The 13,865-nt window shown below is 39.4% G+C and overlaps 1 protein-coding gene across 7 annotated transcripts in view; it reads right to left on the bottom strand.

Annotated features, from left to right (window-relative positions):
• CCDC30 (coiled-coil domain containing 30) overlaps positions 1-13,865 on the bottom strand; it is a 135,917-nt gene that overhangs the window by 111,461 nt on the left and 10,591 nt on the right. For 5 of the 7 annotated variants that reach the window (XM_069588198.1, XM_069588228.1, XM_069588241.1 and 2 more), the window contains 2 exons: positions 11,194-11,314; positions 3,519-3,706 (listed from right to left, as the gene is read on the bottom strand). In XM_069588198.1, coding sequence (XP_069444299.1) covers positions 3,519-3,706; positions 11,194-11,314 — 309 coding nt within the window. Of the gene's footprint in view, positions 1-652; positions 750-3,518; positions 3,707-11,193; positions 11,315-13,175; positions 13,280-13,865 lie in introns of all 7 variants that reach the window. The other 2 variants (XM_069588249.1, XM_069588217.1) reach the window with 2 other exon arrangements.

Here is a 13,865-nt window from a genome sequence, read left to right as displayed (position 1 = left end):
GTCATCATTTGTGGTCCCATTTTGGTAGGAATGATTCTCTCATCTACTTTATGCACAGGTTAGTTCAACATTGAAAGTGAAGTCGCTCAGTTATGTCCGACTCTTTGCGACCCCATGGACTATAGCCTACCAGGCTCCTCCATCCATGGGGTTTTCCAGGCAAGAGTACTAGAGTAGGTTGCCATTTCCTTCTCCAACATTAGTGTATGTAAAATATAACTAGGGAGGCAATGAAATTTTTACAAGCTACAGTTCATAATAATAATATCTTTGCAAAAAAATTTTTTTTAGTTTTTTCAAGGTATAATCAATATACAACAAACTGAACATATTTACAGTGTACAATTTTTTGTTACATGTATACATTCATGAAACCAACACCACAATCAAGATAATGAAAATATCCACCACAGGCAAAAGATATGCTTCCTTAAATTTATTCTTTCCCAACAGTGTCCTCAGATAACCACTGATCTGTTTGTTATTATATACCAGTTTGCATTTCCTACTGCTTTATACAAATGGAACCATAGACTATGTACTCTTTTTGGTCTGGCTTATTCACTCAGATAATTGAGATATATCTGTTTTGTTGGGTATTTTTCTTTTTTATTATAAAGTAATATGCCATTCTATAGATCTATACATTTACCTGTTGATGAACACTTGAGTTGATTATACAGTGAAAGTTGCTGTGACATGTGTAAGTCTTTACACGGCCACATGCTTTCATTTCTCTTGGTATATTCCTAGAAGTGGAATGTAACAGTTGCATATTTAACTTTTTAAGGCAATGCTAAGCAATTTTCAAAGTGGTAGTATCATTTTATATTCCCATGAGTAGAATATGAGGATTACAGTTGCTTCACATTGTCAACAATACTTGATATGGTTAGTCTTTTAATTCTGGGCATTCACTGATATTGATAAATTGATAGTGGTGACTCATTGTGATTTTTGTGTTTTCCTAATAATAAATGAATTTAAGCATTATTTCATATGCTTATTTACTATTTGTATATCTTCTCTGGTGCAGTTGCTTTTTAATTTTTTTGCCCATTTTTTAGTTGGGTTGTATGTGTTATTATTATTGAGCTATAAGACTTATTTATATATTTAGATAGAAAGATTTTGTTGGACACATTTTAAAAAAATATCATCCCCCAGTCTGTGCCTTCCTCTTTTATTTCTGTCTTTTGAAGAGCAACATTCTGAATTTTGATAAAATCCAATTTCATACTCTGTGCTCTTCCTGTCTGATAAAAATCCTTCCAAACCCAAGGTCACTAAAATTTTCTTCTGTAGATTTTATCTCCTACATGATCTATGAACTGTTTTGAGTTAATTTTTGTATATGGATAGGATAAAGGTATTATAAAGCCTTAAATTTCATGTGTTACCTTCACACCCTTGTACCTCACGGAGCACCAAAAGCCTAACCATGAATTCCCCTGCTTTTGCCAGATATACCTCCATCTGACAGGGAAGATTCCCTACCCAGCTAGTGCCCCTATCAGCCAGAACAGCTATAGTCTACCTGGTCCTCAGCCATTTAATGACTGTCATTTCAGCACCAACCCATGAAATTGTTTAGGCAAGCCAGTCATACCCTCCCACAGGAACAAAGGGGCACCTCTCCTACTGTTACCACAAAGTCTGTCTCCCGAGGATCCTGTGAGTTCACTCCATTCCTGAATACAAGCCCCTGTGGCCCTGCCTGACAGGCAGTGTCCTCCCCTGGGCTGTAAGTCTATGTGATTAACTATGAACCACATCTCTGTCCAAAGCTGGGTATCACGTGTTTGACTCTCTCATAGTATTTAGGGTAGGGACTCCCTCCTTTACCAGTGGGGAAGGGAACTCAATAGAGTTGAGGGAGTTTTTCTGTTTGTATTTTGCATATGCCTGTCCAATTGTTCCAGCACCATTTGTAGAAAAGCACATCTTTTCCCCATTAAATTACCTTCCCATCTGTTTTGAAAACCAATTCACCATACAGGTGCGGGTCTTTATTTTGTTCCATTGATCTATATACACATTCTTGATTACTGCAGCTTTATGGTAAGTCTTGAAAGCGGGAAGAGTGTACCTTCCAACTTGTTCTTCTTTTTCAAAGTTGTTTGGGCTATTCTAGTTCCTTTGCCTTCCTTATCCATTTTAGAATCAGCCTGTCAATTTCTACAAAAAAGTGACTCTACTAATTACTTTATGCTCAGGCAAATGACAACATTAGCTTAAACAAAATATAAACGGGAATGTGACAGAAATGTTATGAATTACATTTTATAATAACAAAATCTTTTATAGTATCTGTTTGAATTCTTCCTGTCCATGAGTTGTAAAACTGACTTAGTAGTGATCTAAGTAAACTATGATCTTAGCCTTAAAATCACCTAAGACTTCACCTTCAAAACACCAATTTGTTTTATAGATTCCATCTCCTTCATAACTCAGTTCATTTTCCCTTCTCCATTTACACTCTGAGTCTTGTTTTTGGTTCTCATTCTTTAATTATTTATTATTTAACATCTCCTGAAACCCCTGCTTCCAATCTGGCCCCTTTCCAATCCATCTCTCCACGATGGCCAGAGTGATTTTTCTAAAACACAAATTAGATCATGCTGTGTGTATGTGCATGTTACTCTTCTCTTAAAATCATTTAGTGACTCTCCAGACCTTTTACAGCAGTTATTAGTCAATTTGAAATATTTTTATGCCTCTAGTATGCTCCAGGAACACTGCTGGGTGCTGAGTCCAAACTCTCTAGCTTAGCATATGAGTCTCACCATGAAGTGGTTTCTGAAAATATCTCCGGGTGCATTTCTCAGCATTGACTCACATGAACCAGTATGTGTTATACACTGTCTCCTCTGCCAGAAATGCCTTTCCCTTCTTCTTCATCCAACTCACACCTACTCAGCTTTCAAAATGCTACTCAATACCACCTCTTCTGGAAGCCTTTTCTATCCATCCTGACTGAGCCTCTCCCCCAGGTTCTCCCAGCCTTATGTGCCTCACTTTACTAAAGAACTTTCCACACTGAATTATAACCACTAGTTTATTTCTTTCCTTCATTAGCTTCACTTATTTCTTTCATTTTTCTCTCCTTGCAAGTCCAGATCATGTTTAATTTGACTTTGTTCCTACATCTACTAGCACAAAGCCTGGCACACAGTAGGTTCTCAAGAATAATAATGCTAATTAACATGTGGGGTTTCATCTTAGAGCTATACATATATTAAGCAATTTCATTTCATTTACATGATCATCTTGTGGAGTAGGTGAGTTGCTCCCAGATTTTACAGATTATGATGATGAGGCTCACAAAAATTAAGTAATTTATACAAGGACATACTGCTCACAAGGGGCAGAGCAGGTCCATTTAAACCTAAAGTTTATATTTTTAAACACTATCAAAATTGGCTTCCTGATATTTTAATGTAGGAAAGGTTAAATAAACACACGCATTCTTCAACTGGCCTGCTTCTTATTCAATTCTGTAGTTAATTCTGGAATACCTGGGGAAAGCCTTTCTGCAGGTTACGGCTCAGACATTTTTGTGGTTCTGGCTTGGGGTTCCCAAGTTCCAGTTTCCTCAAGAGTGTACTTCTTTCCATGATTAAGTGTGTGATCTGTTCACCAGGGCTGCTCAGAGCCACTGTAGACAAGCCTTCTTGATACATTTCAACCTCCTTTGTTTGCCTTTCTGTTAGGAAGAAATAACAGAAACAATATTGTTACAAGAAATGCAGGCAAAAAACTAAAAAGTAGTGGGAAAAGGTTCTCAAAAGCAGTAGATATTCTTCAGTTCAGTTCAGTCGCTCAGTTGTGTCCGACTCTGCAACCCTATGAACTGCAGCAGGCCAAGCTTCCCTGTCCATCACCAACTCCTAGAGCCTACTCAAACTCATGTCCATTGAGTCGGTGATGCCATCCAACTATCTTATCTCCTGTCATCCCCTTCTCCTCCTGCCTTCAATCTTTCCCATCATCAGGGTACTTTTCCAATGAATTGGTTCTTCGCATCAGGTGGCCAAAGTATTGGAGTTTCAGCTTCAACATCAGTCCTTCCAATGAACACCCAGGACTGATTTCCCTTAGGATTGACTGGTTGGATCTCCTTGCAGTCCAAGGGACTCTCAAGAGTCTTCTCCAACACCACAATTCAAAAGCATCAATCCTTCGGGACTCAGCTTTCTTTATAGTCCAGCTCTCACATCTATACATGACTACTGTAAAAACCATAGCTTTGGCTAGATGGACCTTTGGTGGCAAAGTAATGTCTGCTTTTTAACATGCTGTCTAGGTTGGTATTCTAGATATTCTTACTACCTGTGTAAGTTTAAAATTTGTCCTTGCATAACTTTTAAAGTGTGCCGTTGTTTCAGTTAGTGTTTGCTAATGTGGCAGGTATTATACTGAGCATTTGAGAAAAATTTATCTTATTTAATCCAGTGAGGTAGGAATCATATTATCACTCTTAAGAGATGAGGGCTCAGGCACCAAGAAACTTGTCCACAGTCACTCAGCTAATCCTAAGCCGAAATTCTTGATGATTTCAATATTCAGGTAAATGATTATACTCCAGGAGCCTGTCCTTTCAGTTCCTTTACCAGCTAACTTCCAAAAATCTAGTCCTCGATCCCATCTTAGTCACCTACTCCGTATTAATCCCCTAGACCCTGTCATTAGCCTGTATAGTTTCTATAGCCTCTCCCTAGCCTCAAACTCAAACATCCTATTCTCCAATCATCCTTCCCCACCCTTTGTACTAGCAGCTCAATTTCAACAACTTTTGACCATACTGTAAACTAGCATCCATTGATTATAGAAACTTTTTAGCGTTCCTTATTCTATCCCTATTCTCATTTCCTTTCTTACCCAGCTTAGATTCTACAGCCCATCATTACAATCACTCCCCTGAAAATATTCACATTTCTCTTGCCTCCTTTCCTTCCATTATACTTGGTGACAAAACTTCAACCTGTTTAAAGCCAGCACTTCACCAGTGCACTCCAGAAGCTGAATGTAGCTGGAGAAAACTGCACAGACAGTGCTGATTGGTTTCATTTCAAACTCATGACCACCAACCAGCCTTGAGTGGGGCCCTACTGCTGCTCAGCAATCCTCCTGCATCCCCCTGCTTGTCTGTCTCTCTCTTTTTCTAGAGACCTAAACCATTATTTCATCCTTCTCTTTCATCAAATCTATAATACCTCCGACCCCTCCTCCCTCTCACCTGAACACCTGACTTATTTCACCGAGAAAAGAGAAGTACTTTGAAAAGAGCTTTCACAAGCTCCCCTTACCAAATCTGTCAGCTCTCTGGTACTCTTCCCTCTTGTGAGATTAAACACGATACCCTTGTTCCTAAGGCCAGGCCCTCCCCTTGTGCACTGGATCTCATTCCTTCTCTTCTCAAAAAAAAGCTCCTGCAGTTGACTCTTTTTTTTTTTTTTTTACTTTATTTTACTTTATAATACTGTATCGGTTTTGCCATACATTGACATGAATCCGCCACGGGTGTATACAAGCTCCCAATCCTGAATCCCCCTCCCACCCCCCACCCCATATCATCTCTCTGGATCATCCCCATGCACCAGCCCCAAGCATCCTGTATCCTGTATCGAACATAGACTGGCACTTCGTTTCTTACATGATAATATACATGTTTCAATGCCATTCTCCCAAATCATCCCACCCTCTCCCTCTCCCTCAGAGTCCAAAAGTCCTTTCTATACATCTGTGTCTCTTTTGCTGTCTCACATACAGGGTCATCATTACCATCTTTCTAAATTCCGTATATATGTGTCAGTATACTGTATTGGTGTTTTTCTTTCTGGCTTACTTCACTCTGTATAATCGGCTCCAGTTTCATCCATCTCATTAGAACTGATTCAAATGTATTCTTTTTAATGGCTGAGTAATACTCCATTGTGTATATGTACCACAGCTTTCTTATCCATTCCTCTGCTGATGGACATCTAGGTTGTTTCCATGTCCTGGCTATTATAAACAGTGCTTCGATGAATATTGGGGTACACGTGTCTCTTTCAATTCTGGTTTCCTCAGTGTGTATGCCCAGAAGTGGGATTGCTGACTCTTATCTCTTCTGTCTCATGGGGCTTTCTTCCCAACTATTCATCTGAGAGACATGGTATAATATCTCCCATTAAAATCAGCAGTGATAGGGACTTCCCTAGTGGTCCAGTGGTTAGGACTCCATGCTTCCACGCAGGGGGCATGGGTTCGATCCCTGGGTGGGAAACTGAGATCCTGCATGCTCCACACAGCATGGCCAAAAAATTTAAAAATGAAAAGTTAAAAATAAATAAGAACAAGGTGATGAAAACCACGAAACCTTTGCTTCACACTCACATCGCCCTCTGGCTCCTCCACCATGTCTTCATTCCTCTTTGCTGCACAACTTCAAGAAAGGATCACCCACAGCCATGTCCCCTCCCACTCCTACCATTCTCTCCTGAATCCACTCATTGGCTTTTGTATCTGCTCCACAGAAACAGCTCTCCTCGAAATCACAATGAGCCCCATGCGACCAGAGCCAATGGTCAGTCTCCTGTCCTCATTTCACATATCTTATTAACGCTATTTCCAACTGTTCATTTCCTTTTCCGAAAACACCTTCCTCATTTCTCTCCTTGGGCACCACACTCTGCTAGTTTCCTCTTAGCTTTCATGCCACTCCTTCTCAGACTCCTTTGCTGACTTTTTACCTTTCTAACCTCTAAACACGGGAACACACCAGGGCCTAGCTCTGAAACTTCTTCTTTTCACTCCCTAGGGTATCTCCTACCATCCTATGGCTTTAAGTATTTGCTATACCTGATGACTTCCAAATTTACATCTCTAGTTCACAATGCATTCCAGACATAAACAAAATTGCCTATTTGACCTTTCCACTCAGATATTTAATATTCACATCCAAATGCAGATGTCCAAGAGCAAACTCTTTACTGTCTTCCCTAAATAGAACCACCCACATCTACCCAAGCTGAGTAGTTAGGATCTCCAGTATTCCAACTGTTCAGGCCAAAGAGCTTGGGGTCACCAGTGATTTCTCTCTTTTTTTCCCACCTAACATGAAATCTGTGACCTTGGTATGCGCTGTGCTGTGCTTAGTTGCCTGTCAGGCTTCTCTGTTCATGGGGATTCTCCAGGCAAGAATACTGGAGTTGCCATGCCCTCCTCCAGGGGATCTTCCCAATCCAGGGGTCGAACCCAGGTATCCTGCATTGCAGGCAGATTTTTTACCATCTGAGCCATCAGGGAAGCCCATGACTTTGGTATGGTGCCAGCTTAGTCGCTAAGTCGTGTCCAACTCTTGCGACCCCATGGGCTGTATAGCCCGCCAGACTCCTCTGTCCATGGGATTCTCCAGGCAAGAATACTGGAGTGGGTTCCAATTTCCCTCTCCAGGGGATCTTTCCAACCCAGGGATCGAACCCAGGTCTCCTGTGTTGCAGGCAGATTCTTTACCAACTGTGCTACAAGGGAAGCCCCAAGGGAAGACTTTAGTATAGGGCTCCAAAAAAATCCCATTATCAAATCATGTTTGCTCCACTTTCAAAAGATATCCTTTAATTACAGATGCATTTCTGATGTGATTGACATATGTGTTCCTAAAATAAACAAGCGGATCTGTATTTCACAAAAATGCTCACTAAAAATAATGTAGCTTATGGAAAAATGTTGGCTTGGAGCACTCAAAACCTTTATCATTGCATAATTAATGCTATAAAAAAACACTGAGAATCCTAATTATATTGGTTCATTAAAGAGATGTGTCAAATTCCTAAAAAATATTAAGGGAATACTATAGCAAATATAAGTAAACAATGTAAAGAAATAGAGGAAAATAGAATGGGAAAGACTAGAGACCTCTTCAAGAAAATTAGAGATACCTAGGGAACATTTCATGCAAAGATGGGCACAATAAAGGACAGAAATGGTATGGACTAACAGAAACAGAAGATATTAAGAGGAGGTGGCAAGAATACACAAAAGAACTATACAAAAAAGATTTTAATGACCCAGATAACCACAATGGTGTAATCACTCACCTAGAGCCAGGCATTTTAGAATGTGAAGTCACGTGGGCCTTAGGAAGCATTACTACTAACAAAGCTAGTGGTGGTGATAGAATGCCAAACGAGCTGTTTCCAATCCTAAAAAACCGATGCTGTTAGGGTGTTGCACTCAATATGCCAGTAAATTTGGAAAACTCAGCAGCGGCCACAGGATTGGAAAAGGTCAGTTTTCATTCCAATCCCAAAGAAAGGCAATAAATGTCAAAGAATGTTCAAACTACTGCACAATTGCACTCATTTCACATGCTAGCAAGGTAATGCTCAAAATCCTTCAAGCTAGGCTTCAACAGTACATGAACCAAGAACTTCCAGATGTATAATCTGGATTGAGGAAAGGCAGAGGAACCAGAGATCAAACTGCCAACATCTGTTGGATCATAGAAAAAGCAAGAGAATTCCAGAAAAACTCTACTTCTGCTTCATTGACTATGCTAAAGCCTCTGACTGTGTGGATCACAACAAACTGTGGAAAATTATTAAACATATAGGAATACCAAACCACCTTACCTGCCTCTAAAACGCGTGTATGCAGATCATGAAGCAACAGTTAGAACTGGACACAGAACAATGGACGGGTTCCAAATTGGGAAGGGAATACGTCAAAGATGTATATTGGCACCCTGCTTATTTAACTTAAATGCAGAGTACATAATGTGAAAGGCTTGGCTGAATGAAGCACAGGCTGGAATCAAGATTGTCAGAAGAAATATCAATAATCTCAGATATGCAGATGACACCACCCTAATGGCAAAAATGAAGAGGAACTAAAGAGCCTCTTGATGAAGGTGAAAGAGGAGAGTGAAAAAGCTGGCTTAAAACTCAACATTCAAAAGACTAAGATCATGGCACCTGGTCCCATCACTTCATAGCAGATTGATGGGGAACAATGGAAACAGTGGCAGACTTTATTTTCCTGGGTTCCAACATCACTGCAGATGGTGATTGTAGCCCTGAAATTAAAAGACGCTTGCTCCTTGGAAGAAAAACTATGACAAACCTAGACAGCATATTAAAAAGCAGACACATCACTTTGTCAACAAAGGCATAGCCAAAGCTATGGTTTTTCCAGTAGTAATATACAGATGTGAAAGTTCAACCATAAACAAGGCTGAGTGCCAAAGAACTGATTTTTTGGAACTGTGGTGCCAGAGAAGACTCTTGAGAGTCCCTTGGACATCAAGGAGATCAAACCAGTCAATCCTAAAGGAAATCAATCCTGAATATTCACTGGAAGGACTGATGCTGAAGCTGAAGTTCCAATACTTTAGCCACTTGATGTGAAGAGTCAATTCAATGGAAAAGACCCTGATGCTGGGAAAGATTGAGGACAGGAGGAGAAGAGGGTGACAGAGTGAGATGGTTGGATGGCATCACTGACTCAGTGGCCATGAGTCTGAGCAAGCTCCAGGAGACAGTGAAGGACAGGGAAGTCTGGCGGGCTACAGTCCATGGGGTAGTAAAGAGTTGGACATGACTGAACAACTGAACAACACAGCCAATATAGGGAATTCCCAGGTGGCACTAGTGGTAAAGAATCCGCCTGCCAGTGCAGGAGACATGGGTTCTACCCCTGGGTCGGGAAGATCCCCTAGAGTAGGAAATGGCTTCCCACTTCAGGATTCTCGCCTGGAAAATTTCATGGATAGAGGAGCCTGGCAGCTGCAGTCTGTGGAACTGCAATGAGTCAAACTACGACTGAGCACACATACACATGTACACAGCAGATATAGGCCTCTGTCTTCTTTTTAAAATCAGGTTTGCTGTAAAGATGAGATAAAGAAGGAGCTGAGCCTGCAGGGTAAAGTAAAGGCAAAATGCAAAGGATTAGGAATATCTTTGTAATAAGCACTTTCAAGGCAAAATATGTAGCCAAACAACCCAGAAGAGGAAAGTGGGATGAATGGGCTTTAGGTACAAACTCCGTGGCTTGTTGGTGAACCCAAATCATTAATATCCTGGGGAATACAAATCATTAATATGCTGGGGAAAATGATATGTGAACTTCCACATATAACTCCCATTATAGTGACATTATTCCCCTATTTCCCAATCCTTCATGAGCTAATTAATTTATGCTAGTAACAGGGCACAGAGGAGCTTTTGCTTCTTACAGCAAGGCAGATTTGAGCCCTTAACGACCTTGCAGCTGAGAAAAACTAAAAATGCCAGGAAAAATTTTAAATTCCTAAAATGCAATCACAATATGAACAAAACTAGAATGCAAGCTTTTGAGCCAGCAGAAGAAAACTCAGTTATCCAATGGAAAACAAAAAAGGGGAGGAAAATTGAAACTAGAGTGAAGTACAAATGAATTAGATCTTATGATTAGCTCAACTCACTCTGCACCTGAGATTTAAAATACAGAAAACTGTCCATCACGGACCCTTGTGAAAGAAAGTTCTAAAATGAAAAAATGGAAAATGATTCCAAATAGAATATCTGAAATGAAAGAAAAATGCTAAGCAAAGAAAATAATAATTGTGTGGTAAATATAAATATTTACTGGCGTAAAATGACCCCATGGTGTGCTGCAGTCCATGGGGTCACAAAGAATCGGACGCAACTCAGTGACTGAATTGAACTGAAATCTAAATAAACACTGCATATCATAATAAAAGCTAATTTATGGAGTTAAAAAAAATACAGTATTTTAAAGGGGTCCTGTCTGTATTGTCCTTTGTAGCTCTGGAGTACTTAATAAACATTTCCTGAGCCCTTAACCTGCTAGGTACTTTACAAGGCTGGAGCTGTTGAGAACCCAGAAACCAGGGAGACGAGGACGTGATCTCTGCCCCAGAAGAGCTGACACAGGTCATGATGACCTAGTGCGCTAAGTGCTGCAACCGACATTAAAGAAAAGAACCATTCTGCACTCTCTCACACACATTTCAGAATACACACCTTAAAAAGACAGGCAGAAAATAAACCTAAAACATTACAAATACTTTTCTTGAGGTGCAGGGTATGCAGTAATTTTTTTTCCTTCCTTCTGTTTTTATACATTTCCCAAATTTTCTATAATTGTCAAACTCTGCTTGTCAGAATTAGAGAAAAAATTTACATTTTTTACAAAAGGAAAGATTACCTGGTTTGAGTTGGAGCTCTTTAAACTTATGTCTAGGCTGTTTGTTTTCCTTTTCATAACTAGGAGAAAATGCTTCTTTTTCCTCTGGTAAGTCACAGACATGGTTTGCATAGTTTTCCACCTAAGAAGAAAATAATACATTTTCTTACCAGACTATTAAGTGAAAGAGTCATTAAGAGATCACCATACTATTGATGTTTATAATCTGAGAAAGAAAACTCAACTTTGCTTAAGTGTGGACTCAGTATTTGATGTCCTCAGTATTTCATGTCAGTATTTGATGTCTCTTCCTAAACTTCCTGTTGTCACGTTATCAGATGCTGTTTCCCTAAAGATAGGATGACACATCTCTACAAATTTCTGGGAAAATCACAATCTCTTGATTTTTTTTTCCATTAACAACTCAGGTTTCAAATCAAGTCTCCTTATCTAGGGTTTGGGAAATACTGCCATGATACTCAGGAACAGAGAAATATCTACACAATAATTTGTGTAGAAATATCTACACAATAAATAATCTACACAATTATTTATACTCTTAAGCAAAACTCATGATTACGATGTCTGAAATTTTTTTCATTCATAATAATTGCTTATTTTAATTAACTGTTAAATTAAAATTATATAAATTATGTTTTAAGGTGTTAAAAATGATAAAATGTTAATAGGAGCTTTATTAAAATAAACTATTGGATATTCTTTAAAAATAGTTTCTGATTAATAGGGCAGCTTCACAAAAGGTACTTCTATGTGGCCAATGATAACAGATTGAAAGCAAACCGTATGCTCCAGGTACTCTGTTAAGGACATCAAATACCGAGTTTTCACCACAATCCTATGACGCTGTTATCTTCTCCTTTACAGGTGAAGGAGGAGGCTGAGAGAGGCTGAGGGTGTTGCATTGTCAAGCCAGACAGAAAGGCAGGAGCCAGACTTCACACTCTTACTAGGCCAAATTGCTTAGAAGTAGGCTACAATCCATGGGGTCGTGAAGAGTCGAACACAACTGATGCTACTTAGCAGCAGCAGCAGCGGCAGACTACCAAAGTAACTGCATTTTGCTGAATTGTGTTGAAGCCTTCTGGGGACAACTGCTCAGAATATGAACAAAAAGCTGAATGGTATAGTAGGAAGAACACAGAACTGCAGCCCAGCTTTATCACTTTCTGTATGATTCAGTTTCCTTCTCTTTAAAATGGCAGGAACAATACTATCTATTTCTAGTAATAATACTCTTATCAAATACTTGGTGGGTGCCAAGAACATATGTGAAATGTTTGATACACATTGGGTGTAAACCTCACAAATCCTTTTTAAGGAGCTATTCTCAGCTCCAAACTACAGATGAGAAATTTTTACACTCAAAGAAGTAACTTGCTCAGGGTGACACGAGAGGCAGTGCCAAAGGCAATTTTTCACCCTCACCTGCCTAATGTTAAAGCTGATGGTCTACTATGCTAACAGCTCGCTTCTTTAAGAGTTTGGGAATCAGACTGCCCTCCAAGAGTTAACTTTAAAAATCAACAGGTTAGCTGAGCTGAGCTGTCAGGACACAACAGAGTGATCTGCAAGTGACTTGAGAGAATTTATTAACTCATTTAAAGAAAATAGCTTAACTGGGCAAACAGAAGAGGCTGGTTGTACACTCAAGGATGTTGTCAAAAATGTTTCTTGAGGTGGCTCATTTGCTTTAGTAAAGTTTTTTCTTTTCCCCTTTCTTTCTTTTGTGTGGTTTTCAAGAAATACCAAACAGCAAAATGGCACTTTATAAAACTAAAGATGTCTGCCTAGGTAGCAAACAGGATATGAAGCCCAACATTAGGCAAGCAATGAAATGTCCCGTTAATCAAATCACAATGATGTTTAACTGCTGTTGAACTTAGTACTTAAAGATACACTGTAAATAGCCATTCCTTCAAGGCAAGAAAATGCTGGATCAGCAAAGCATTAAAGATAGTTGTTTTACTTATTTTTTTTATTACCTTTGTATTTCCAGGAAGAGAAATACAATTTAGTTCTTATACTGGAGTTTTTTCTTTATATTTTGAGAAGTTGGAAACAACTTTATTAAAGGAAATTTAAGTATCTGGAGTAAAAAAAAATAAAGTATATGTAAGAATGTAGGTTAATCAGTACTGGACACATCAAAAAGAGTGATTAAAGCGTCAAAAGGTGTCACTGTATGCTCCTCTACTGGCTTGGTACTGAGGTTCTAGGATATAACAGGTCCAGAAATAAGGGCAGGTATGATAGTCCGATTGTAGAAATACGGTTATCTTAGCTGGTGCTCTAAAAAATCAGAATCATTTCACTTGTTCAGCAAGTAAACATCTGATTAAAATTTGGCTTCCTATGTAGTATATCTTGACTGAGAGACTTCACTTTCACTTTTCACTTTCATGCGTTGGAGAAGGAAATGGCAACCCACTCCAGTGTTCTTGCCTGGAGAATCCCAGGGACGGGGGAGCCTGATGGGCTGCCGTCTATGGGATCGCACAGAGTCAGGCAGGACTGAAATGACTTAGCAGTAGCAGTAGCAGCAGTAGTGTGTCTATAGAGGAAAAATGCATCAGCCACAGGATATATGAGTCTGGTTCCTTTGGTGGTTACTTTCTTACTGATATTTTAAAAACTGGTTCGATTTTTCTACAAACTTTTCTGAGTTTGGTCAA

The sequence above is a fragment of the Ovis canadensis genome, chromosome 1 (assembly GCF_042477335.2).
Source record: "Ovis canadensis isolate MfBH-ARS-UI-01 breed Bighorn chromosome 1, ARS-UI_OviCan_v2, whole genome shotgun sequence".
Classification (NCBI taxonomy): Eukaryota; Metazoa; Chordata; class Mammalia; order Artiodactyla; family Bovidae; genus Ovis; species Ovis canadensis.
Note: the sequence above shows the minus strand (reverse complement) of the source record. Positions and strands in the feature narration are given on the sequence as shown.